Genomic DNA, 24,657 nt, shown 5'->3' on the forward strand with positions numbered 1-24,657 from the left:
AAGGATTTCCAGCACCTGAACAAACTCTGCTAAAAGTAGTAAAAAAAGCGATCTTTTTAAATATAAGAGCTCTCATCCATTATTATATCGCACAATTAACACAATATACTGGAATTTCAAAAATTCAGTTTCTGCTGGAGGTGAACATTCTTTCTTTTGCCTAATGCTCTCCTTCTAAATCTCTTCCTCTGACGCACGCACGCACACACAAACACACACCCCTGAATGTCCTCTTGCCCCAGCGGCAATAACCAACACAGTGCTTCACTTCTCTGGACTGCAGACAGCTCTTTCCTGAACGGAGTGTCACATCACAAACAGGTAAGAAACACAGCTGAATTTCACAGTTAAATTCCAATTAAACCTGCTGGCTGCTCAAAATGAAAGGTTTTAATATGACTGCTTAAATGTAACAACAACAGAGGCGACAATCGTGAGAGTGATTGTAGAGAACAGCCATTAGTAAACAGGATTAAGAATACTTAACAAAAACACTCAACAAAAGGTACAACAGATGTTGAGTTATGGTAACTGAAATTTAGTGTGATTTAGATGTCAGTTTTTAGACTTTTTAAACATGTGATGTATTCAACTTGAAGTTTGCTGTCATGTAAATCAAGACAAGGTCCTGGTCACTCAAAATGGTTTATGACTAGGAAGGTAAAGTTCAAAATAAACAGTGACAGACCATTTTAGATTTTGGCAACACATTATAAAACCCGGCTATGAAAGATGTGTTTGCAACTTGTTTCTCTATGCAAGTGAGTAAGCACAATGGAATGAGAGTTTACCTGTGTTTAGATAAACTGACAGGATAAACAAAAGAGTAACATACACCAAGCTCCAAAATAGATAATACAACACAACAACAGAAACGCTGTTGTGGATTAAAGAATAAGAACAATAGATCACCTATTTCACGTGATTAATAATACTGAATTAACGCTAAATATGTCATGTGTTCAACTGCAACATTTGCAAACTACATGCCAACATTTGATATTTTCTCAAATTCTCAAATATGTGCTAATGCAAATGAATGCTTGTAACTAGTTATAAAAATGCTTTTGTGGTCAACTTGTAAATGGTTACCATAAGAAGTTTATATGTTTAGTACAGTTTTGCATCTCCAATAAAAGGTACATTAGAGCAGAAAATAAATCCACAAGATGATATTTAACATACCAAACACAGACTGTGCACAGTTTAGGGTGCTGTACTAATTTTCTCTGCACTGTAAAACCCAAAAGGTTAAGGTAACTCAAAATATTTGAGGAAACCGATTGCAACAAACCATTTAAGTTCAAAAACTAATCTGTTTGAGTAAATAAAGCAATTTAAGCAATTTAAGAACTCAAACCAACTGAGTTCTGTAAAACCCAATTAGTTAAGGCAACTTAAACTTTTTGAGAAAACTGATTGCTACAAGCCATTTGAGCTAAAAAAACTAATCTATATGAGTACTGTGAACTTACTCCATTTAAGTTGAAGTAATGAGGTATTTAAATAACCTATTACCTTTAACACTGAGTTCAAAACCCTTTTCAAATGAGTAGAATTAACTTCCAGTACAAGTTGGCTACACTCATTTCATTTGATAAAGTTGACTGCTGGGTTTTACAGTGTGGTGAATTTAAGAGATTAGCCTGACATATAAATGCAACGATGATGCAAACATCCTGATTTCAAATCCTGACTGTCATACCATTTCAATCCCCCACTTCCCCTGCCACTTCATGTGAATAGCTACGGTCATCTTAAAACAATGAATATATAATTAAAAATTTAATAGAATTAATAAATAACACCTGCAAAAAGCATGGGATAAGATGAAACTATTCATTTGACAACATGTGATTTCCTTATCACCAAGATACACATGATGTACTCCACCCAGCACTGCTATTTAAATGGCATGTGTCTAACACATTGGCAGGTATATTCAGTGTTTTGTGCAACCCCAGACGAGCAGCTGGTAAAAGTCATGCATTTGTAGTTCTGGCATAATCAGCCAAACCGAGAGCGTTTCTAAGACCTGAAAGAGCTCAAGGTTAAATAAACTCTCCACCAGTTCATACAAGCTAATTTATTTACAAGATGTTCAAAGCTCAAGTGCAACAAAGCTCCACATACACCGTTATTTATATGCTTTCATGAGCTACTGTATACTGTATGTTGAAATGAATAACAGAATAGCAAACTGCTTGGATATTGCTAGCCAGACACACAGACGTGCAAGGAGTTTTAGTCAAATGTCGATTCCTCCTGTGCTGTGTATGACCTCAAGCTCTGAGAAGGAATGACGGTATGGAAGAAATTAGAAGGGTGATTTTTGCTGCAGAAAAATGGATGAGAAAGTCAAAACAAAGCTAACCTGACAAATTGAGATGAAGATCAAATTAAATAGTGCTTTAGAATATAAAGCCAGCACATACATATAATATGTAATCAGTTTAACATCATTATGATGTTCATTATAGACTTTTATTGATCTGACAATAAAATTATATGTCCCTAAACAACATTTTACAATATATAGAAGATACATTTAACAAACAATATTACATTTTTTAAGGTTTTAAAATAAAACATTTTGAAAAATGTATTTAGAAAAGAATGAAAGAGCCCATTTGAAGTTGAAGTAGTTACATTTTAAAGGATGTTTAAAGTGATTCTATTTGAAAACATACATGAATAGTTTGATCTCTATTTATTCATTTTATTATTTTACTTACACTGAGAAAACTTTTCAGCAGTAGCACTAATTAATGAAGTGCTTGCTATTTTTATTAGGTGCATTGATCCCTGGACATAAAAAAAATACACTACCGACCAAAAGTTTGGGGTCAGTTTTTTTTTCTTTTTCTATTCATTCTGGTCATAAAGGTGGAATTTATTAAATATTAAAAAAAAAATGTTAAATTGTTAAATATCTATTACAATTTAAAAAACTGCTTTCTTATTGTATGTAGTTTCAAATGAAATTATTAGTTAGGTCATTATTGCTTTTATTACTATTACCATTAATAATAATATAATAATAATAGTAATAGGAATAATTATTATTGATATTAAAGTGATTTTTGAAGGATCAAATGACTCTGAAGACTGGAGCATTGAAGTTGAAATATAATCTTTAAAATCACTGGAATAAATTATTAAATTAAACTGTAAACTACTTTTGAACAGTATTAGTCACACATTTAGAATTTGTACAGTATTTTTGATTAAATAAATGCAGCCTTGGTGAGCAGGATAAGCTTATTTTAAAACATCCCTCAAACTTTTGACCGGTAGTGTACATTGATCATCAAACCAGGCATATACAATTACATGAGCACTTGTCTTAAAAAAAAAAAAAGAATTGCACTTGTCTATATATATATATATATATATATATATATATGTTGTAAGTCAGGGGTCTCAAACTGCCGGCCTATGTGCCATTTCCTGCTTGTTCTTTATAGCTAACACATAATTCATTCATTCATTTATTCATTCATTCATTCATTTAATTTTCAGCTTAGTCCCTTTATATGAACCGCCAACTTAGCTAGCACGTTTACCCTTCCAGGTGCAACCCACCTCTGGGAAAGCTGACACATAATGCTAACAAAAATGATCATTTTGCTAATATTCGATGCATATAGTGTCTCAACAGATTTTTATTGTGTGTTTTAGGATTTGTATAACCACAACTATATGCATTTGTAAAACTCATTTAAGCTGGTTGAATTAAACATTAATGTTAATTGAATTTGAATATAACATCATTTTTGTTCTTAAAAAAAATATTGTGCATTTCTAGCGCAGAGCACCTGTCAAATTTATGTCAAGCTATAGGCTTGCTAAAACTTTTTGGCCTTTTTTTCATTAAAAAAGACAGAATTTATGATCAGCTACATGAAAAACTAGTTTATCCTCCATACTTTGTGGAAAATTGCAGAGTATGTGTCAAATATATGGCCATATAATAGCAAATATATATTTCAGCAGCTGTGTGATGTGACTGAACACGCTAATTTGCATTACCACTAATCTGTCTCTGACTGGTAATGCTAAAAACAATAAACATCACCTCTGTTTCTTAACATGTAGCATTTACATAAAGTTTGCACTTTCATCTTGTGCTTAAATGTGAAAATGGTCCTCTTACAAGTTGCCAGTGAGTGAAATTGCCAGACAATGAGTTTAAGACTCATGTAAGTGAAGCACAGAATGTTTCAGAGTCAGCCTAACAAAAGTACTTATCATTTAATTTAGCCAAATTGCAGAAAAAAAAAAAAAAATTACATGAAAATGTTTCACTCCTTCTGCTTTTAGATTCCTCGTCTGTTTCTAACAATTATCAAAAATTCTAAACCCTCATATACAGTTGAGGTCAGAATTATTAGCCCCCCTGATTCAATAAGCCGCTTGTTTATTTTTTCCCCAATTTCTGTTTAACGGAGAGAAGATTTTTTGAACTCATTTTTAAACATAATAATTTTAATAACTCATTTCTAATAATGGATTTATTTTATCTTTGCCATGATGACAGTAAATGATATTTTACTACATATTTTTCAAGCCACTTTTATACAGCTTAAAGTGACAATTAAAGGCTTAACTAGGTTAATTAGGTTAACTAGGCAGGTTAGGGTAATTAGGCAAGTTATTGTACAATGATGGTTGGTTCTGTAGACTATTAAAAATATAGCTAAAAGGGGCTAATAATTTTGTCCCTAAAATGGTGTTTAAAAATTAAAAACTGCTTTTATTCTAGCTGAAAATAAAACAAATAAGACTTTTTTTCCCAGAGGAAAAAAATACTATCAGACATACTGTGAAAATTACCTTGCTCGGTTAAACATCATTTGGAAAATATTTTTAAAAAGAAGAAAAAAAATCAAAGAGGGCTAATAATTCTGACTTAAACTGTATATACAGGGTGGGCCATTTATATCAATACACCTTAATAAAATGGCAATGGTTGGTAATATTAACGTCCTGTTTGTGGCACATTAGTATACGTGAGGGAGCAAACTTTTCGATGGGAGATGGGTGGTGACCATGGTGGCCATTTTGAAAGAGGAAGAGGGTCATTTGACCCATCAAACATATTGAGAATTTCACAAGAAAAATAATAGTGTGCTAGGTTTTAACGTGACCACTTATAAAATGTGTTCAATGTCCTGCCCAATGTGTTGGATTGTCAATACAACCCACTCATCACACACTGATAGCAACACCACAGGAGAAATGCCAGCACAGGCTTCCAGTATTCGTAGTTTCACACCATAGACATTTGCCTTTAGATGACCCCAAAGATAAAAGTCTAAGTGGGTCAGATCGGGAGACCTTGGGGCCATTCAACTGGCCCACGATGACCAATCCACTTTTCAGGAAACTGTTGATCTTGGAATACTCGGACCTGACACCCATAATGTGGTGGTTCACCATCTTGCTGAGAAAACTTAGGGAATGTGCTAGCTTCAGTGCATAAAGAGGGAAACACATCATCATGGAGCAATTTCAAATATCCAGTGGCCCTGAGGTTTCCACTGATGAAGAATGTCTATGGTGTGAAGATACAAGATGTGCAGCACCTGAAACTACAGATACTGGAAGCCTGTGCTGGCATTTCTCCTGCGGTGTTGCTATCAGTGTGTGAAGAGTGGAAGAAGAGGGTTGCATTGACAATCCAACACAATGGGCAGCACATTGAACACATTTTATAAGTGGTCAAAAACTTGTAAATAACTCATGTAAGAATAAAGTTATGTTAATACCAAGCACAACATTGTTTATCTTGTGAAATTCCCAATAAGTTTGTTGTGTCAAATGACCCTCTTCTTATTGAAAAATCAAAAGTTGGATCCAAGGTGGCCGACTTCAAAATGGTCGCCATAGTCATCACCCATCTTGAAAAGTTTGACCCCTCACATATACTAATGTGCCACAAACGAGACGTTAATTTCACCAACCATTTCTATTTTATACACTTTGTGTACTCTCTCCCTTTCTCTTTAGATCACGATGGGCGTCCTCTTGGATTATGAACATGACTACCAATACCACGATCATGACAATGGTTCCAACCACAGTGACGAAGATTATTTTGAAGACCTCCACACAGTTTGCGACAAACAAGAGGTTCGGTCCTTTGCTGGGGTCTTCTTGCCAGTCGTCTACACACTAGCACTGGTTCTGGGCCTGGCCGGAAATTCATTGGTTGTTTTCATTTACCTTTCCCACAAGCGCTTACGGACCCTAACAGATGTCTTCATTCTTAACCTGGCCTTTGCAGACCTACTCCTGCTCTTCACGCTGCCCTTCTGGGCTGCAGATGCAGTAAACGGCTGGCAGATCGGCACAGCTGCCTGCAAGATAACCTCAGCACTCTACACCACCAACTTTAGCTGCAGTATGCTGCTACTTTCGTGTATTAGCATAGACCGGTATCGTGCATTAGCCAAAGGCTCTGCCCATACCCCAGCCAGGAATAACAGCCGCAAGCACAGGATAATCATGTGCCTCGTGGTTTGGGGGATTGCCATTGTGCTAGGGTTGCCAGATATGGTATTCTATACGGTGAGGGTTCAGCATTCTAGCGAACGGTACACTTGTCGGGCAGTTTACCCACATAGCATGGCAAGGGCAGCTAAGGCAACTCTGGAAATTCTGGAAGTGTCTCTAAGCTTTATTCTGCCTTTCCTGGTCATGATGTTTTGCTACTGCCGGGTTGGAGTTGCGTTAAGCCAGGCAGCTACTGCAGGAGTACATGGTGGGAGAAGATGGCGGGCATTTCGGGTGTTGATAGCAGTAGTAGGAGTGTTTCTGTTGACCCAGCTACCTTATAACGTGGTAAAACTGATCAAAACCCTAGATGTGATCTATATTTTAGTGACAGAATGTGACGTTAGCAAAAATCTGGACCTGGCAAATCAAATCACAGAGAGTCTGGCCCTTACGCATTGCTGCCTGAATCCTGTGCTCTACGTCTTTATCGGATCGTCCTTCAAAATGCACATTATAAAACTTGCCAAGCATTGGAGCCAGACTGGAAGAGGGTACCGCCATGGCAACGAGCAGCCGGCCATTGAGATCTCCCTGAAATCAGCCACACAAACTCACACTAACTCTTGTTCAGGCAATGAAGACACAAGCACATTTACCATATGACATGCAAAACATGTGCATAAAAACACCAACATACGCAGTCATGTATAACGCTCATTAAGTTCAAAGTATTAGAATGTTTGTATGCCAAATACATAACCTTTCATTATAAACGCTATATGACAGCCTGTGCAAAAACAGGCGCACAACACACATTAGAGAGTTTCATCTTTGTTCTTGTGTCTTATCACAGTATTTCTCTCCAAGGCTTATAATCAATTTATTCTTCCGTTTATTTAGCCATTTATTCTAGAGCTGCAGGAACATTATTCTTAACCTTAATATGAAAGTACTCAACAAAGTGTATATAATTTGTACTTGAGCTCACTCTTACTCACTCACTCACTTACTCAATTCCCTGCTATTATCAAGGGTGGCCAAAGCGGAATGAATCGCTAATTAGTCTGGCAATTGTTTTACACAGCGGATGCCCTTCTAGCTGCAACCTCCACACACTCTCCTACACTCACAACTCCTATTCACACACTATGGACAATTTTGTTTTTTGTTTTTTTTCTAATTCAGCTATTTCACATGTTTTTGGACAGCTGGGTAAACCAGAGCACGCAAAGGAAAGCCACGCAGGCATGGGGAGACCATGCATACTCCACAAAGAAAGACCTCTTTGGAGTCAATCTAGGGCCATATATTTTTGCAAAATAAAATAAAGTTTTGCTAACAAAAAAATAAAGTTTTGAGCTAAATAAATAAATAAATAAATGCAAATCTCCAAAATTCACAAAGCGAAAAATAATTTTTGAGAAATAAAAATTTATTTTGTTAACAAAAATAAAATGCAAAGGGAAAATTCAGTTTTGAGAAATAAAAATGAAAGTTGCAAACAAAAAAGAACTGCAAAAAATAAATAAACTCACGCAATGCAAAAAATAAAAAATAAATAACTACAATTACGAAAAAAAACTATACACTGTAAAACCCAACATTTTATCATTTTATCAAATGAAAAGAGTGTAGTTAACTCAAAATTGAGTGAAAATTTATTCTACTCATCAAGAGTTTTGAACTCTTCTCTGTTGAAGGTAATGAGTTAATTTAAGTTGAAGTGATGAGTTATTTAATTGAGTAAGTTCACAGTACTCATGTAGAATCCTTTTTTTTTTTTATTCAAATGGTTTGTTGCAATCAGTTTCCTCAATCTGTTTTACTGTGCTCAATTTGCTTCATTTACTCAAATGAATTAACTTCGCCGTTCTCATTAGGATTAGATTTTGAACTTAAACGGTTTGTTGCAATCAGTTTCCTCAAACGGTTTGAGTTACCTTAACTTATTGGGTTTTATTTTTGTAGCATTGCCTTTACAAAAACCTGTCCAGTCAATTGCGATGCTCATTTTGATTTGCCTTTTAGTCAATAGTGAGTTTGTAATGCTGTTTTCACTTTGCACTTCACGTTTCTGCACTTTTCACTATGTGGCCCTGATTTGACAAGAGGGTGGAGTCAATCGAACTTGGCCATTTATGGTGGCCCCAGACCTGCCTCCATTAAAGTGAGGTCATCATTTACTTGCCAACCACCAAAAAACTTTGAAAGAAGAAAAAGCAGAAGCATGGCTGAGCAGAGGCACACGAGAGAAGTTCCTAAATTTTGACTCTGCCCCCTTGTCAAATCAGAGCCACAAAGTAAAATGCGCAGAAATGTAAAATGCTAAGTGAAAACAGCATCACAAACTCACAGTTGACTAAAAAGCAAATCTAAATGAGCACTGCAATTGACTGGATGGGTTTTGTAAAGGCAATGATATAAAAAATGTTTTGAAAATCTATAGTTTTTTTAATGCAAATGCAGTTATTTTTTGGTTTGCAAATTTAATTTTTATTTCTCAAAACTTATTTTTTTCCTTTGCAGTTCTTTATTTTTGTTAGCAAAAATAATTTTTAATTATCAAATATTTATTTTCGCTTTTTAGAAATTTGCATTTATTCATTTTTTTATTTATTTATTGCTCAATTCTTTATTTTTTGTTTGCAAAACGTTATTTTATTTTGCAAGTATAAATGGCCCTAGATTGATTTCATAGGACCTCCTGGTAAAACAGGAACTTGAATCAACAACCATCCTGCATTATAAGAAACTTTATGCTGCCCACAATGTCTTTGTGATCTTTTAGTATATATCTAGAGATCAAAGCATGGTGAATATCAGTATAAATGCATGGAATCTGTGTTAAGAAAATGCTAATGAAATTTCTGCAGAATGTTTATTTATTAAATACTTTGGTTACAACTAATGTTCCCTGCTAACAAATAACAGTGTTTTAATTACAAAGAGTTGCCACAATCAGCGCATACAAAAGTGATAGATTGTATGCAAGTAGTTATTAAACTGACAATGTATAGAAAGTGTATAGTGAAGTAATATATGGGTAGTTGGCAAATATGCAGTAAAAAATATTTTGTGTTATTTGTAAAACACTCTTTTATTTTTTATTTTTGAGGTAAATAAATGTATTATATTTGTGTACTTTGGTGTTTAATGTTTGAACTGAATTGTACTTTAGAAATGTCCCATGGTATGACATGACAAAATTTCTTTTAATTAGCTTTTTTATTAGCTTGAAAAAGTTTTTGAACACATATCTTCATACAGTGCTATTATTTTATATGAAATTCTAAATAATATCGACTTGTCTGACATTTTCAAAAATAGCATGTCACACAAAAGGACAACAAAACTTATTTTTATAGTGGTTTTAAAAAAAGGTTAAAGGTGCTGTATGTAAGTTTATGACTCTTCTAAAGCATAAAAACACATGTTTGCAGATATTTAAGAAACATGCCAAGTGAACATTCTTGTTCATCTGAAAAACAATGCTAAAGTCAGATATTCTAATTAGTCTTTGTTTTGGTTTATATAACCAGCCTAATGCCACTTTAGCCAATTAAATTTCAGCATTCCGGGTTACCTTGGTGGAAAACAGCATATTTCATTGATTAATTCATTTATTCATTCAGAAAGGCTCTAAAAGCATGCGTCTGTGACTGAAATACAACCTCTGGTGGACAGCAGCAGCCTCCAAAATGACAAGCAGATTCAGAGTTCCAAATGCGGTTATTAATTAGCAAATAATATAAATATTACAAACGTAAACATTATGTAGCCAGGTTACATTGTAACCGCGTGTCCTAACAACACGGTACGTGTGGAGATGTGCAGTGCAGTATGCAGTGTTTCTGGTGTTTGCAAATTATTTAAAATTATTTAAATTATTTAAAATAATTTAAATTAAATAAATTATTTTTTATTTAAATAATTCCATTTCTGTTTAGTTCAGTTATGAGTTTAGTCGGATTAAGGTAATCAAAAATCACTCATTCTCATTCATGTTTAACTGAATAAAGTACATCTTATTGAACATAATTTATTTTCATCACCAGTTATCATAGTAGAACAGTTTATCAAGCAGTTTGTGATGCATTTTGGAAACCGGAGATGAACCCCTGGTCTAATGCTCCACCTGGCTTGAGAAACCAGTTCTCAAAGACTTATTATTTGGGTAGCACTCATATTTTGACTGCCTTTGGCAGAACTCAAATGAGCCATTTTAATCTAGATTATTCTGTATTAATTCCAAGATTGCAGTGAGATTAATCTAGATTACAAAAATAGTCTATGCCCACCTATAATTTTTAACTATTTACTGCAATTTAAATGACATAATTATATGCATCTTTGCCATGTGTGACAGTAAGAATGCAATGCCATGTCAACAACCCATAGATAACTAATATATATACATTTTACATAAATGTACATTTATTTTCCATGGAGTTACATAAGCTACAAAACAAAAGTTGCATTTGCATTTAACTCTGTGCTTCATATACAGGATTGATGTCACAGCAGATATCGAAAAAGAGTTTGCAATTTAAAGGAAAGATATTGTGATAGTGCAGATGATATGTGGTAAGCAAATAGGAAATATAAATAAGTGATGAAAACAATATTTTTTAAACTGAGGAAACGTATGGATCACTGAAAAAAAAAGACTCTCATGTGCACAACATATGTTTCTCTTGAGCACAGAAAAAAAAAATCATGTGTGCACAAGAAAACATAAAGCATGCTTACGTGTCAAAATTTCCATCACATAGCCAGGAATTATTTGAAAAGTGTGAAATACACAGGCTTGGCCGTGTGGTCTCCATTTCTGGCTTGTATTAAAGATTTAGTTCATATATCTGACTCTTGTATTAAAAAGACAAAATTGTATTCTTGTGAATTAAATTAAAAAATGTATATGGAAAACATTGTGAATTCAGTGTGATATCGAATTGAACTAAACTAAATTAATGACATGATAATCCTAAACAAACTGAACCGTGAGAGTACAGGTTCACACACTTACTGTTCAACTTCCACACTGCACAGACACTTATTTTCTAGCCATGTAAAGTTCATTTATAAATGATAAGTGAGCATTTACATGTCCTGTTACCACACAACATGTCTTGAGTAGTGTGATTTATGTCAATATACAGTATCATGCAAAAAAAAAAAAAAGGTTTGCGACTAGGCAACTAGTAATATTTTACTTGTTGTTGGCAACTAACAGTTTGTCAAAGATTAGTGGGCAACTCTTTTTACAACATTAGCTGCAAATACAGGTGACCGTTGACACTGTAAACGACTTTTTCATTTGGGCTTCAGCATACAGTAGAACATACAGTAGACAATTGACTCTTTCCGAGTTTCTCAATAGCGAAAGGTGGCATAGCTGGGTAAACTTAGAGCATGTTGAATGGGAGAGTACAACAAATAATTTTTTATAACCCTATTTGCTGAACTAATGAAAGTAAAACTCCACGATGGTGTTATAAAGACTTTCAGAAAAGAGAAAAAAAAAATTGTGCGAGATTGATAACAGCAGCCAAAGGAGAGAATAACGTCAAATTTATTCTCCGCTCTATAGACACTGCATTAGGAACACCTCACAAATTTGGTAGTTCATTTTTGTAATTTGATGCAAAGATGATATACAGTAATACATTCATGAATGCATATAAAAGTTCATACTTTTTTATCAAAATATTAAAAATATTCAACGATTTAAGATTATGATGACACATTGTAACAGTCTTGTGAAAAGGGCCCATACAACATGCACATCCTGGGTTAAGATAGTAAAGTAACCAAAAGCCAAAATCAGTTTGACTTCAAAATTGACATACTGGCCCTTGGGGATGTCAAAATTAATTGCTTCTTTGATGTCCAGTAATTAAAATGCTCTAACTACTTAAAAAGTGAAGCTTCACCTCTCTCTTTTTGTGTGGGCCATTAGGCTGTCCGTGAGGTAATGTTTCCTTCACTGTAATGCATTAAGATTTTGAATTGTACCAAATCTACAACATAATATTCCTAACCGAACCCAACTATGAGACCAGTGTAGGTTCACACCCCTACTGGCCCTGGTTAGCAGCGAAATTAGAAAAGAGTGGATGTAATCAGCAGATGATGAAAAACTGGGAAAAGTCAGATTTTGTTGTTGTTGTTAAAAAAGCTAATAAATTTTTGCATGTCATAAAGAGATAAATGACTATAAAAGTAAAAAAAACGAAAGATTAAAAGAGCAATTGGAAAGCTTGGGTTATTATAAAAGAGAACAACCACTTATTACAACAATTATTACAAAACTTCATTCAAAGCAAATATCAGAAGTGGGAAACTGCTTTAGAGAGGCAGGAAATTCATAGCGTGCTTAAAAACTGTTACTGACTATAATGGCAAAATGTTTACCACAAATGACCAGATTTCTCCCTTTGTGAGTGGGTGTTCAGACACTAGTGTGGGCTAAAAGTAACATCTTGTATGGGATGTAATAAAACATTAAGAGCCTGCAAGATTTACGCACTCAAAAATGGTCCTCTGCTTTTGAAGTAAGGAGTACAGCTGGTACCTTTGTAATATTTTTTATGCTACAGCCTTATTCCAAGAGGGATTAAATTCATGTATTTCCTCAAAATTCTACACACAATACCCCATAATGACAGCCTTTGCTCGGTACTTTGTTGATGCAACTTTGGCAGCAATTACAGTCTCAAGTCTTTTTTAATATGATGCCACAAGCTTGGCTCACTTGTCTTTGGAAATTTTTGCCCATTCTTCTTCGCAGTACCTCTCCAGCTCTATCTGGTTGGATGGAAAGTGATGGTGTACAGCCATTTTCAGATCTCTCCAGGGATGTTCAATGAGATGTTCAACAGGTCTGGGCTCTGGCTTGGCCACTCAAGGACATTCACAGAGTTGTTGTGAAGTCACTCCATTGATATTTTGGCGGTGTGCTTTGGGTTATTGTCCTGCTGGTGGATGAACCGTTGACCTTGTCTGAGGTCAACTCTGAAGCAGGTTTTTTGTACATCTCTGTACATTGCTGCATTCATCTTTCCCTTATCATGACTAGTCTTGTCTGGTTTTCTCCAAACGTAACACCTGGCATTCACTCCAAAAAGAGTTATATTTTAGTCTACTTACATCTAACATACATACATACAGTTAGATCCATAAAAAATAGGACATCGACACAATTCTAACATTTTTGGCTCAATATACCAACAAAATCCATTTGAAATTAAACAGACAATATGTGCTTTAACTGCAAACTGTCAGCTTTTATTTGAGGGCATCCAAAACAGGTGAACGCTGTAGGAATTACAACAGTTTGCATATGTGCCTCCCACTTGTTAAGGGTCCAAGCGTAATTGGACAATTGGCTTTGAAGCTGTTCCATGGCCAGTGTGTAAATTTATCATCATCTCAATTACAATGAGCAGATAAAAGGTCCGAAGTTCATTTCAAGTGTGCTATTTGCACTGGAATCTGTTACTGTCAACTCTCAAGATGAGATCCAAAGAGCTGTCACTTTCAGTCAAGCAAGCTATCATTAGGCTGAAAACAAACCCATCAGAGAAATAGCAAAAACATCAGGCATGGCCAAAACAACAGTTTGGAACATTTTTAAAAAGAAAGAATGCACCAGTGAGATTAGCAACACCAAAAGACCCGGAAGACCATGGAAAACAACGGTTGTGGACGACCAAAGAATTCTTTGACTGGTGAAGAAAAACGCTTCACATACGATGGCCAGATGAAGAACACTCTCAGCGAGAGTCAACAATCAAGAGAAGACTACACCAGAGTGAATACAGAAGGTTCACCGCAGGAGGTAAACCATTGGTGACCCTCAAAAACAGCAAGGCTAGATTAGAGTTCAAAAAAGTCTTCACAGTGCTGGAACAACATCCTATGGACAGATATGATCAAGATCAACTTGAGTGATGGGAAGAGAAGAGTATGGAAAAGGAAAGTAACTGCTCATCATCCTAAGCATTGAAGCATGATGGTAGTGTCATGGCGTATGCATCCATGGCTTTATGAACTGGTTTTCTTGTATTTATTGATGATGTGACTGCTGACAAAAGCAGTACGATGAATTCTGAAGTGTTTTAGGCAATATTTACTGCTCATATTAAGCCAAATACTTTAGAACTCATTGGACGGTGATACAGTGCAGATGGAGAATGACCTAAAGCATACTGCAAAAGCAGCCGAAGAGGTTTTAAAGGGAAAGAAGTGGAATGTTATGCAATGGCCAAGTCAATCACCTGACCTGAATCTGATTGAGCATGCATTTTATTTGCTGAAGACCAAAAATGAAGGGAAAAATCCCCAAGAACAAGCAGGAACTGAGGATAGTTGCAGAGGCCTGGCAGAGCACCACCAGGTATGAAAGGGCTATAATTCACTGCAAAGAATTTGCAACCAAGTATTAAAAACTGAAAGTATGATTTATGTTTATTATTCTGTCCAATTACTTTTGGACTCTTAACAAGTGGGAAGCACATATGCAAATTGTTGTAAATACCCTCGAATTAAAGCTGAAAATGTTACAATTGTGTCGATGTCCAAATATTTATGGACATAACTGTATATAAATTCTAAGGGTGTCACGATTTAGATTTAAAATTTCGATTATTGAATCAAAAAATAGAATCGATGATGCTGCCACGCCCCTATGTCACGTCAGCTTGGCTTGCCAAGCGGGAAAAAACACGCTTGTTGAAATGCTTGTTGAACTGCAGACGCAGGAAACCCATCGACAGAGCTTAAATCCTATCCTCTTTCAATGAAGTCCCCAGTGTGAAAACATTCGTGTTGTCGACAAAAAAAAAAACACAGTTTGATAGCTCTGCTATGTACATATTAGGGTTCGTTTGATAGATAACACCGGCATCGCGATCCTTCGCCCCGCCCCCGTTGCGAATCCGCTCGCGAAAAGTACACATTCAAGCCCTGTTTACACTAATATGTCTTTAGCAGGTCGCACACCAGAAGCGCCGCTCGGTGCCGTGACACGGCGTGCACATGACAGTTTAAAGTATCACACACCAGACGCGCACATTCGAATGATATTTAACATGAAACTAATCAGATGGCGCTCTGTGGCGCGGCTGAAAAATGAACTGCGTCCTGAGCCGTGGCCAGGCGCCGCCGACAGCCGCCGACTTGTGGCGCCGGTGTGTGTATCCTGATAGAAACCTATGTTTAGAATTCTAAAATGCATGGGACCGAGCGGCGCTTCTGGTGTGCGACCTGCTTTTTTTTTAAATGACATTTTAGAACGACAACGATTTGACATCCACAGTGGCGTGTAGCATTTCTGAGCAGCCCTTCTTCCTCACTACCGCTGAAAATGCACATCACGTGACCACACACACAGACGCACACACAGTCATGCGCTCGAGACAGCAGGTCCAGGCAGTCAGAGGATCAGTAGACTGCTTCAATCTTTCACTCACTTGTACCTAGTCATTTTAGCGAACACCTCAGATACTGTTGGCTGGTTCCTGTTGGTTGTGCACCTTTTTTACCGACGCCCTTATAACGACACAGATCCCTGCCTATTCACGAGTCCCGCAGAAAAATTGATTGACAGGTGGTAAATATGTGTGTAACTTGCCTTTATTCATTTACTGTGTGATTTGTTTATGGGTAAAACAAATATCATGCAGGTCAGGTAGTTTAAACGGTAGGCTACAAATAATTAATTCGTTATTAATTAATTAATTAATTAATAATAATCGAAAATCAAATCGAACTGTGACTTTGGAATCATAAATGTAATCTAATCGAGGATTTAGAGGATCATGACACCCTTAATAAATTCATTTAAATAAATACAAATGAATGCAACAAATAATTAATTCCCAATTAAATCAGAAATTTATTTTATTACATTGAACATTCAAAGCCTTAATTTAGATTTTATTTTAGTAACACAAACTATTTCACATGGTAAATGCATTGCGTCTTTCTGTTCAACTCTGCGACTCTCTAGGTCATCAGCCCCTCTCTTTTTCCCTTCTTTCCTTCTTTTAACTAAACAGTAACTCCACTATCAAAAGAACCGCACTGTCCTTACCCTCTGAGTCACAACTTTGGCTTCAGCACACACATGGAAAATTACTAAGACACAAAGCTCCATAGCCCTGTTCTTTTCAGTGACTCCAATAGTCCGGAAGCCAGCGAGCACAAGCATGAAGGGGTAAAAACAACTGTGAAAAATAAAGCCCAAGGACATCTGATATATGCACAAATTTCACAACAGGCCTGGAAGCCACTGTAGGAAATTGCTTATTCCAAAACAGAAGAGTGGCAAGAAGAGAAAATCAAAAAATGTGGGGAGAAAGACAGAGAATAAACACTGAAAGGGCAGCTAATTTAGCATTCACATTCACTTCATGGATCTAGCAGAAGCTAACAATAAAGTCTAGACAAATGAACGAAGAAGGAAAGAGAAGACCAGGCTAAAGACAACAGATGTCTGGTTAAATTTTTCTCATAAGCCTGAGTTGATGTCTATAATCTTTGGAAAGTTAATCATTCAGAAACAATAACAAGAAGAGAGAAACTGATGAGTGGAGAACAAAAATATTTGTGCAACCAGCAAAAACAAAAGTCTGGTTGACCAGGTACAAGTCAGAATACATAGAATTAAGTTAGGAAAAACTTCATAACAAATTTTTATATTTTAGTTTTTACTTTTAAAAATGCTATATTTTGCAAACATATTGACGTAGCATTACAAAACATGATATGCATCTACACCATGCCCTGATAGTGCTTAAAAACTATTGGAGCAGCAAAAAGTTGTATGTAAATAATTTTAGCAAGAAATTTCCTTATTGTCTTGAAACTTTCTGTTAGACATTTTGATTTAGTTTGTTAATCTGCTAATTAAACCTGTACACTCTGCTCTTACTGTTAGAATTTGCAATCTATGATAAATGGCCATCAGGCTGGTGAAATTTAGGGCCTATTCACACTATGCTATCCATACCGTGCCCAGGCCTGTTTCCTTGATCGTTTGAGAAGTGTGAGTGCACGTGCCTTTTAAGGGACTGTTTCATATGGATTTATTAATCATTCTTACAGTTCAGTGAACGCAAACTGCCGTAGTTTATTATATACGCAAACCCCTCACAGCACAACAGCTGCGCACATTCAGCAAACCTCCTTATTCCTGCAGCACGAGGGCTTTATTATTGTTTATGAGCGTCAAAAGTGGCTGATCTGTTCAGCGAAATATCTAACTGCGTGTCACTGCATCCCTAAGGACTAAAGTGATATAACTAGGGAAATCTCGACTTTGCTGAGTGAGAGCCCTTACTGAACAGCATCGATGATGTAAGCGTGCCCAGGCCTGATTGTAATGCGAGTGCGGGCCATCGGGGAAAATGGGAGGTGGGACAAGTGTGCTTTGCCCCGGTTCGAAGCAACTGTACATAGTTTGAGTTCGCCCTTAGCTTGACCCGATAAGTACCAAAAAGTCTACAGAGGGGGGGATCACCAGAATGGGGAAGTCCAAGAGTAAAATGAGAAAATATGATACATCAGTGTTTTGGAATATAGAAAAAACACAAAATTGGCTAGTGTTTCAGGTTCAATATCCAACCCTTGTATGTGCATGTATAACTGTACTCGAAAGTGAATCTTAAGTTATTTGTGTGATAGCCAAATATATTCTCAATTTACTGAAAACAGAAAATTTCTTAACTTATTTTGTCTTCCTCCTCATCTCTCAGGTCCCGTTTACACTAATACAATTTAGTTTTAAGACGGCTTTTTGAAATAAAAACGATCCGCGTCCACACTGGCATTTCACCTAGTGTTTCTGAGCAGCTCTTTATCCACACTATACCACTGAAAAAGCACATCACATGACCACACACACACTCTGGCACGCACTGCAGCGTATGATTGCGACTGAGCTCCGGGCAGTCAGCGCATACTTTGAGCATATCTACCCCAATGAGAGCTGTGCACATCGGACTGTTCATCAAGGATCTACCGCTGGATGTAATCTCACTATATTTGTAAAACGAGATATTTAATACATCTTGTTGTCTATATCTAACGACATATTGCCTAAGTTTTGTCTTTTGAATCTATTACGAGTTTTGGCTGACCACTGAGATAAGTTAATATATTAATTGATGTAACCACGTACACTGATTCTGCACATTTGACTGATTGCTTGCATTTATTTCCTATAATTTATAAACATACTGTACATTATACTTTTATTATAACCATTATTCATTATTAAAACTGTTATTCAGCAAAATAAGGTATGTTTCGTATTTTCAATAAAAATTAAAGGAGGCAGTGATGTTATAGGCTCCGTTTTGTTATAAATATGCATAGAGTAAAGATGACAGTCATATAAATATGTAGCTATTGTACATGATAACTCAACATTTTTAATTTCTGTTAAGTTACTAATATCAAAATAAAAATAGGCAGTTCCTTATATCATGTTTTCATTTTATTGTTAAGATGTAACCTGAGAATGAGGTTATAAAGTACATTGTTCCCTTTAAAGATTTACCTGACGTGTCCTCTGAGTTTGTTTTCCATATCAAACTTTCAAATTCTGAACTTACAAGGAGAGGATGCAAGACTGAACTTTGTGTAGGCTACTAAAAATTGAGGAAAAAAACCCAATCAGAGAGGCGAACGTTTGCAGCCCCGACTCAAACAACCTCTCCAGCATTTTCAAAAAGCTCTGTTTTTAGCGCTCGAAAACTCCAGTGTAGTGTGAAGGATGGTGTAACTGTTGCAAAACGAACGTGTTTTAAGACTAAAACTTTCTAGTGAAAACGAGGCCTCAGTCACATAACTATTAGTCTGCACATAATGCTGGCATTTGTGTTATCAGGTGTGAATTACTGCATTAATAATGAGAGCTCAGGTCTCCTCGCAAACAGTCATAATGCCTCTTTAAGTGTCTTGAAAATGTAAATCAACATATTGTTATCTGTAAGCACATAAACAAGATGATTTTCACATTATTTTAAGAAAACAATATAGGGTACAAAATCCAGTTATTAAAAGTCCTGTGAGCAAATATGTTATGTGTTTTATGGAATTATTATTTTTCACTAACCATGCATAAATGTTTCTTTTTCAAAACCACAATCATGTACATAAATGTTGTGTGTGTTGTTTCCAGTGGTGTTGGACTTTAGCCACTTATTTGTTTATAAGCAACTGAAAAAGGTCTAAATGTCAGGGCACATTAGAACAGCCCCTACAACACTCTCAGACCCCAGAGGGTTAAATATTAAATGTTTTTATAACAATGTTTTGGAAAACAATATCTGTATTTGGAACCAACTGCTACTGTCTATTCAACAAGCACTGGATTATGCGAGCCTTTGTCCTGTCAGGTGTGAATAGCTGCTTTAGTAATGATAGTTCACAGCACACCTCCTCGCACAGAGCCACAGAGATTTGTCATTGATTCATTCGTTTTGCTTTAGTTTAGTCCCTTATTTATCAGGGTTAGCCACAGTGGAATGAACCACCAACTATTCCAGCATATGTTTTACACAGCGGATGCCCTTTCAGCCACAACCCAACACTGGGAAACTCTAATTCACACATACATTTAGGCCAATTTTGTCTACCCAATCCATACATAACTTTGAACCGTGGGGGAAACCAGAGCATAGGGGAAATGCAGAAATCAATGTTCTGTCATATTTATAAGGAGGAACTGGTTTTGCCACCAGGTCTTCATGCACTTCAAGTGACTACAAGAGACTAGATAATGATCTGGCATTGCTTTAACACTGATTTTATGTAATAATAACAAATGGAAAGTAGAATTAGGACCCAAAACATGCTGTTCATCTCCAATAGAGGATAGTATGTCTAAAAAGGTCAGATGTAATACAAATATTTTATTTAAATATCAAACAACAACCTTTTGGGCCCTATCATACACCCGGCACAATGTAGCGTAAGGCGTGGCGCAGTAGTCTTTTGGTAGTTTAAGCTTGGTGCAAGAAACGTTTTGAGGCGTTGCGCTACGCTGTTTAAATAGCAAATACATTAGCGCTCATTTGTGCGCCCATAGGCATTCTGGTCTAAAAAGGAAGGCATTCTGAGGCGGACTGCTGGCGAGTTGCTATTTTGAGAAACTATAATAGATTTTTTATTAGACCAAAACAAACTCGGTCTAAACTCCGGCGCAGAGTTGCGCCTCAAATACGCACAAGAGAGCAATAGGCAAATATCTTTACATACGAAAAAAATTTAAATATTAAGGATACATATAGGATATAATAAGAATAGATATAGGATATAAATATAAAGAATTAAAATATTACAAAACATATTATTTTCTAGCCTACATACATTTGAAAAATCACTGCTTTTATGTCTTCTTCATCTCGGGAGGCTTTTTCAGTTCATTCATAACAATTTTGTTTTGTATAATGTTATTATTATTAGCAGTATTATTTATTATATCCATATTCATATTTGTTTTAATAAAAACAAGCTTAGATTTGCCCACCTGTCAGGATTTAGACCATATGGGGCACAGCATGTGTTTTAGGATATAGCTCAGGTTTTTGAGCACACTTCGTTAATATTGTTCATTTATTCGTTTGCTGAAAATTAGAACTGAATTTAGAAATAGTTTTTAAACTACTATTTGCGTAAACAAACGCAATTATTTATTTATAGACTAATTGATTTCTGTGCATAAAGGTTTCCCTATCCAAGAGCGAATGTGAAAGTAGATAGATTATCTCTCATTCTCATGCAGTAGATGCTCCGTTTAACAGTTTTCTGTAAAAAAAAAAACTCTTAACTGTTAACTGTTTGCTAGTGCAATGCTAATTTTTTTCCATTTAGACTAACTATGCGTACTGTAAATAGCGAATGCGCTCTTGGCGCGACGCAGCTGACTCTTAAAGGGAATGGGAGATGAGACTCTAATTGGTTTGTTCTCAAAACACACCTATAACTCATTAAAAAAATAAACTCAACCCTTTTAGACCATGCGCCATGGCGCAAAGCAGATTTTCCATCCTCAAAATAGCAAAAATGCGTTCTGACACGCCCTGAAAGCGTTTGCGCCCTGCGTTTCGCATTCTGCGCATGGACCGTCGAAATAGAGCCCTACATGTGTATCCAATTCTATATTAAAAAAAAAAGAATCAGTAAAAACTGAATTGCTTGTGGATCTGACAACTTAACATTTCATTAAACTTCTCCATACAACTAGCAACATCAACCATACCTCCCTCACAGGACAACCAGAAACCTTGGAGTTTTGATTGACCAACTGCAGAACTTCACCACATTCACACGCAAATTCACCCTGTGCAGCATTAGGATGTTCCTGCTCTGTTCTGCCTGGACTATTTCAGTGGTCTCTTTGTAGGCCTTCCAGTCCTATCAAACCTATGAAACTAATCCAGAATATAGCGATGAGAATGGTTATTAATGATTATTGAAAATTTAATTATTGGTTTGCTTGGTTAGGTTTTACAAAAGCCAAGGTTTTTAGATCATTCCACTCTCTCAAACTCTTATTTTCCTTCCTTTACTTTTCTCTACAAACTCTATGAATGTGTGTGAGCTTGTTTTAGGTCTTAGCTACTTATAAAACAGTCAAGAAAGATTTGTTTTTACATTTAAAGAAAACTGCCTGTGCATATTTAGGAATCTAATGCCTTAAACTTAGATCTTATTATGCTGCTTAACCCCTGGGGTTAGCAAAAGCATACAAGCAGATAATCGATAAAAGGAGCTTAAAATACTCTTGTCATTTTTAATCAAACTGATTAGACAAACACAGAACTGAACACAGATTAGACTAACACAGATTTGACTTCCAGTCCTATCAAACCTCAAAAATGTGCACATCATACCTTTGATCATCAATTTGCATTGGCTGCCAGAAACTCCCAGAAGCTAAATTTACTGATTCAGACTTGCCCCTCCAGAAGCTTGTATTCTCTAAGTAAACTGCACATTTTTTAATGTCATCCCAAACATTTACATTTACCTTAACTGTTTGCTGCTGGTGGAATGACCTCCCCAATTTGACTCAAGCAGCATCCCAAGTCTGCAGCCAGTTTTAAGAAACAGCTAAAGACATACACACACGCACACTGTCTTAAGCTGTTTCTTAAAATTCTCTAATTTAAATGAAACAATAATGTTAGACAGACACAATATTTTTTTCTTTGGCTCTCGAAGAAGGTGGCCACACTTTTTTCCAATCCCTCCCATATCTCTCCTGGCTAGCTCCTCTTGTCTTGTGTCGTTCCAGCTCTAAGGCTAACTTTGCCCTGCTCTCCAAACAATTAAGGAATTATGTATTTGATCAACTGGTCTCTGAAGGCAATTGAGACCATCTTCTCGACAACAAGTCTGGGTTCAGGAGAAATCAACTGTCCTGCGGGGACCTTTGCAGCTAGATCCATAATGGATGGGTGGGTGAAGTGGTGCATTGTGTGCCTGGCCGCTCTGGTCCCTGAAGGATATTGAAGATATCTATCTATTCAGATCTTTCAAAACAATGTTTCTGCTTATGAGCTTGGGTCGGGTCTTGGGGTATTGACAATTGATGAAAGTGGTCAGTGCTACAAACCAGACGTTTATAGAGCGCAAATTAGAAAACATTGGGCTGAAAATAGTGGCTTTGCAATGAGATTTGGACAGAACTGGATATTTAGCAAATTTTGAAAAAAACTTTTTTCTCCTTGTCTCTTTCAGCTTTCCTGTGACTTTCCTGCCAGACGGCCTTGGCTGGAGACAAACAACTTACCCCGGAGAACAAGATAAGGAGACGGTCTGAATTACTCCCTGTTCCAAGGACACCTGTTGAGACTCTGCAGGCTTACACACACACGCACACACATGTACGCAGCTACAGATAGACAATCACTACCTTACCCCGCATCCCATGCCTTTGTGTGCTTTCACCCACCAGTGTGGGTAGATGGGTCTATGACCAGCACCCACTGGCTGCAGGACCAGAATGCTATCGCCTTCATCTGACTATATTCACATCCCCTGTTGTGATGTTATGTCTGTCTATGTGTTTATGTGCTGGTTGCTCAGCTTTTTTTTCTTCAAAGACAGTCTGAGAGATTTTTTTTCCGCCTATCTCTTCCCAAATGTATCTTATGTCCTCTTTCTCAAAGATACCTCTCTTCTATCCTGTTTCCCCTGAAATGTGTGTTGTTTGTGTATGGTCGGGGGTCAGAATTTGCTACATGTAAAAGTGAATGTGACAAATAAAGGCTTCATCATCATCATTAACATATATTAGCTACTTTGTCGATTTGATTACCTCTATGCTCCGAATTTGTAAATCACTCTGGATAAAAGTAAATGGCTATAATCATTGAGTTATTTAAAATATCTAAAATATGTCACAAGAATGGATTGTAGTTATTAAAACTATTTGCCATACTGCTCAAACCTATGGTGAATTAAACCTCATATTTCTCTTTATATTCTCTCTCCATGACACAAAGTTAGATAATACAGGCAAATGAAGAGTGCCTGGAAATGACACACACTGACATAAGTAATTTGCTTCCTTTTTTCTGCAGAACACTGTTCTCTCTCTTCAATTACAAAGGAAATTATCCAGTGACTTATAAAAATAATGATCTGCTAGCAGCAGTTCATGGAACAACTTGCGAGGCAAGGGAAAAACAGGTGGTACAGCAGTAACAGATGTATTGGTAGCCCCAACCCAACTTTCCAAGTACAATAAGATGGCTCACCAATTCCTCATCAAGCTCAATGAACACGATGACATAGAAGCATGTTTATATAACTTTTGAAAAAATTACCACACAAGAGGACTGGAAAAAGGTCATAGCACTCTTCTTAACCGGAAAAGCACAGGATGCTATTCACTGCAGCCCAGAAAGAAACACTAGCCTGAATTAATTTTTTTATCAGTAACTGTATGATAAACATGTCCTCGGTCCACACAGACTGTAACGCGAGTGCTGGCTTCAGCTGCTATCACTCAATAGGCTAAGAGTTGGGTCATCAGCAATCATTTTAACACAAAAAGAACTGGATGTATGTTCAGTGATATCATGAGGACTGAATTACTTATAAGATTAAAACTGGAAGTCAGACTGCCCATACTTC

General features: G+C 36.3%; 2 protein-coding genes across 4 annotated transcripts in view; one reads left to right on the top strand and one right to left on the bottom strand.

Annotated features, from left to right (window-relative positions):
• acad11 (acyl-CoA dehydrogenase family, member 11) overlaps positions 1 to 24,657 on the bottom strand; it is a 108,288-nt gene that overhangs the window by 33,976 nt on the left and 49,655 nt on the right.
• On the top strand, positions 185 to 23,814 carry ackr4b (atypical chemokine receptor 4b). 3 transcript variants are annotated; one of them, XM_087308874.1, is made up of 3 exons: positions 185 to 321; positions 6,013 to 6,870; positions 9,187 to 9,642. In XM_087308874.1, exons 1-3 carry the CDS (start codon positions 226 to 228, stop codon positions 9,223 to 9,225), a joined length of 993 nt encoding a protein of 330 aa, XP_087165000.1. In that variant the 5' UTR covers positions 185 to 225; the 3' UTR covers positions 9,226 to 9,642.

This window comes from Danio rerio, chromosome 24, assembly GCF_052040795.2.
Source record: "Danio rerio strain M-AB ecotype USA chromosome 24, GRCz13ab, whole genome shotgun sequence".
Lineage (NCBI taxonomy): Eukaryota > Metazoa > Chordata > Actinopteri > Cypriniformes > Danionidae > Danio > Danio rerio.

What these genes read in the sequence shown, in the direction of transcription:
- ackr4b (XM_087308874.1), top strand. Translation starts at nt 226, where the DNA reads ATGTCCTCTTGCCCCAGCGGCAATAACCAACACAGTGCTTCACTTCTC. An exon ending in GAGTGTCACATCACAAACAG is followed by an intron (nt 322 to 6,012) that starts GTAAGAAACACA and finishes CTTTCTCTTTAG; the next exon opens with ATCACGATGGGCGTCCTCTT. An exon ending in AACTGATCAAAACCCTAGAT is followed by an intron (nt 6,871 to 9,186) that starts GTGATCTATATT and finishes AAATGGCCCTAG; the next exon opens with ATTGATTTCATAGGACCTCC.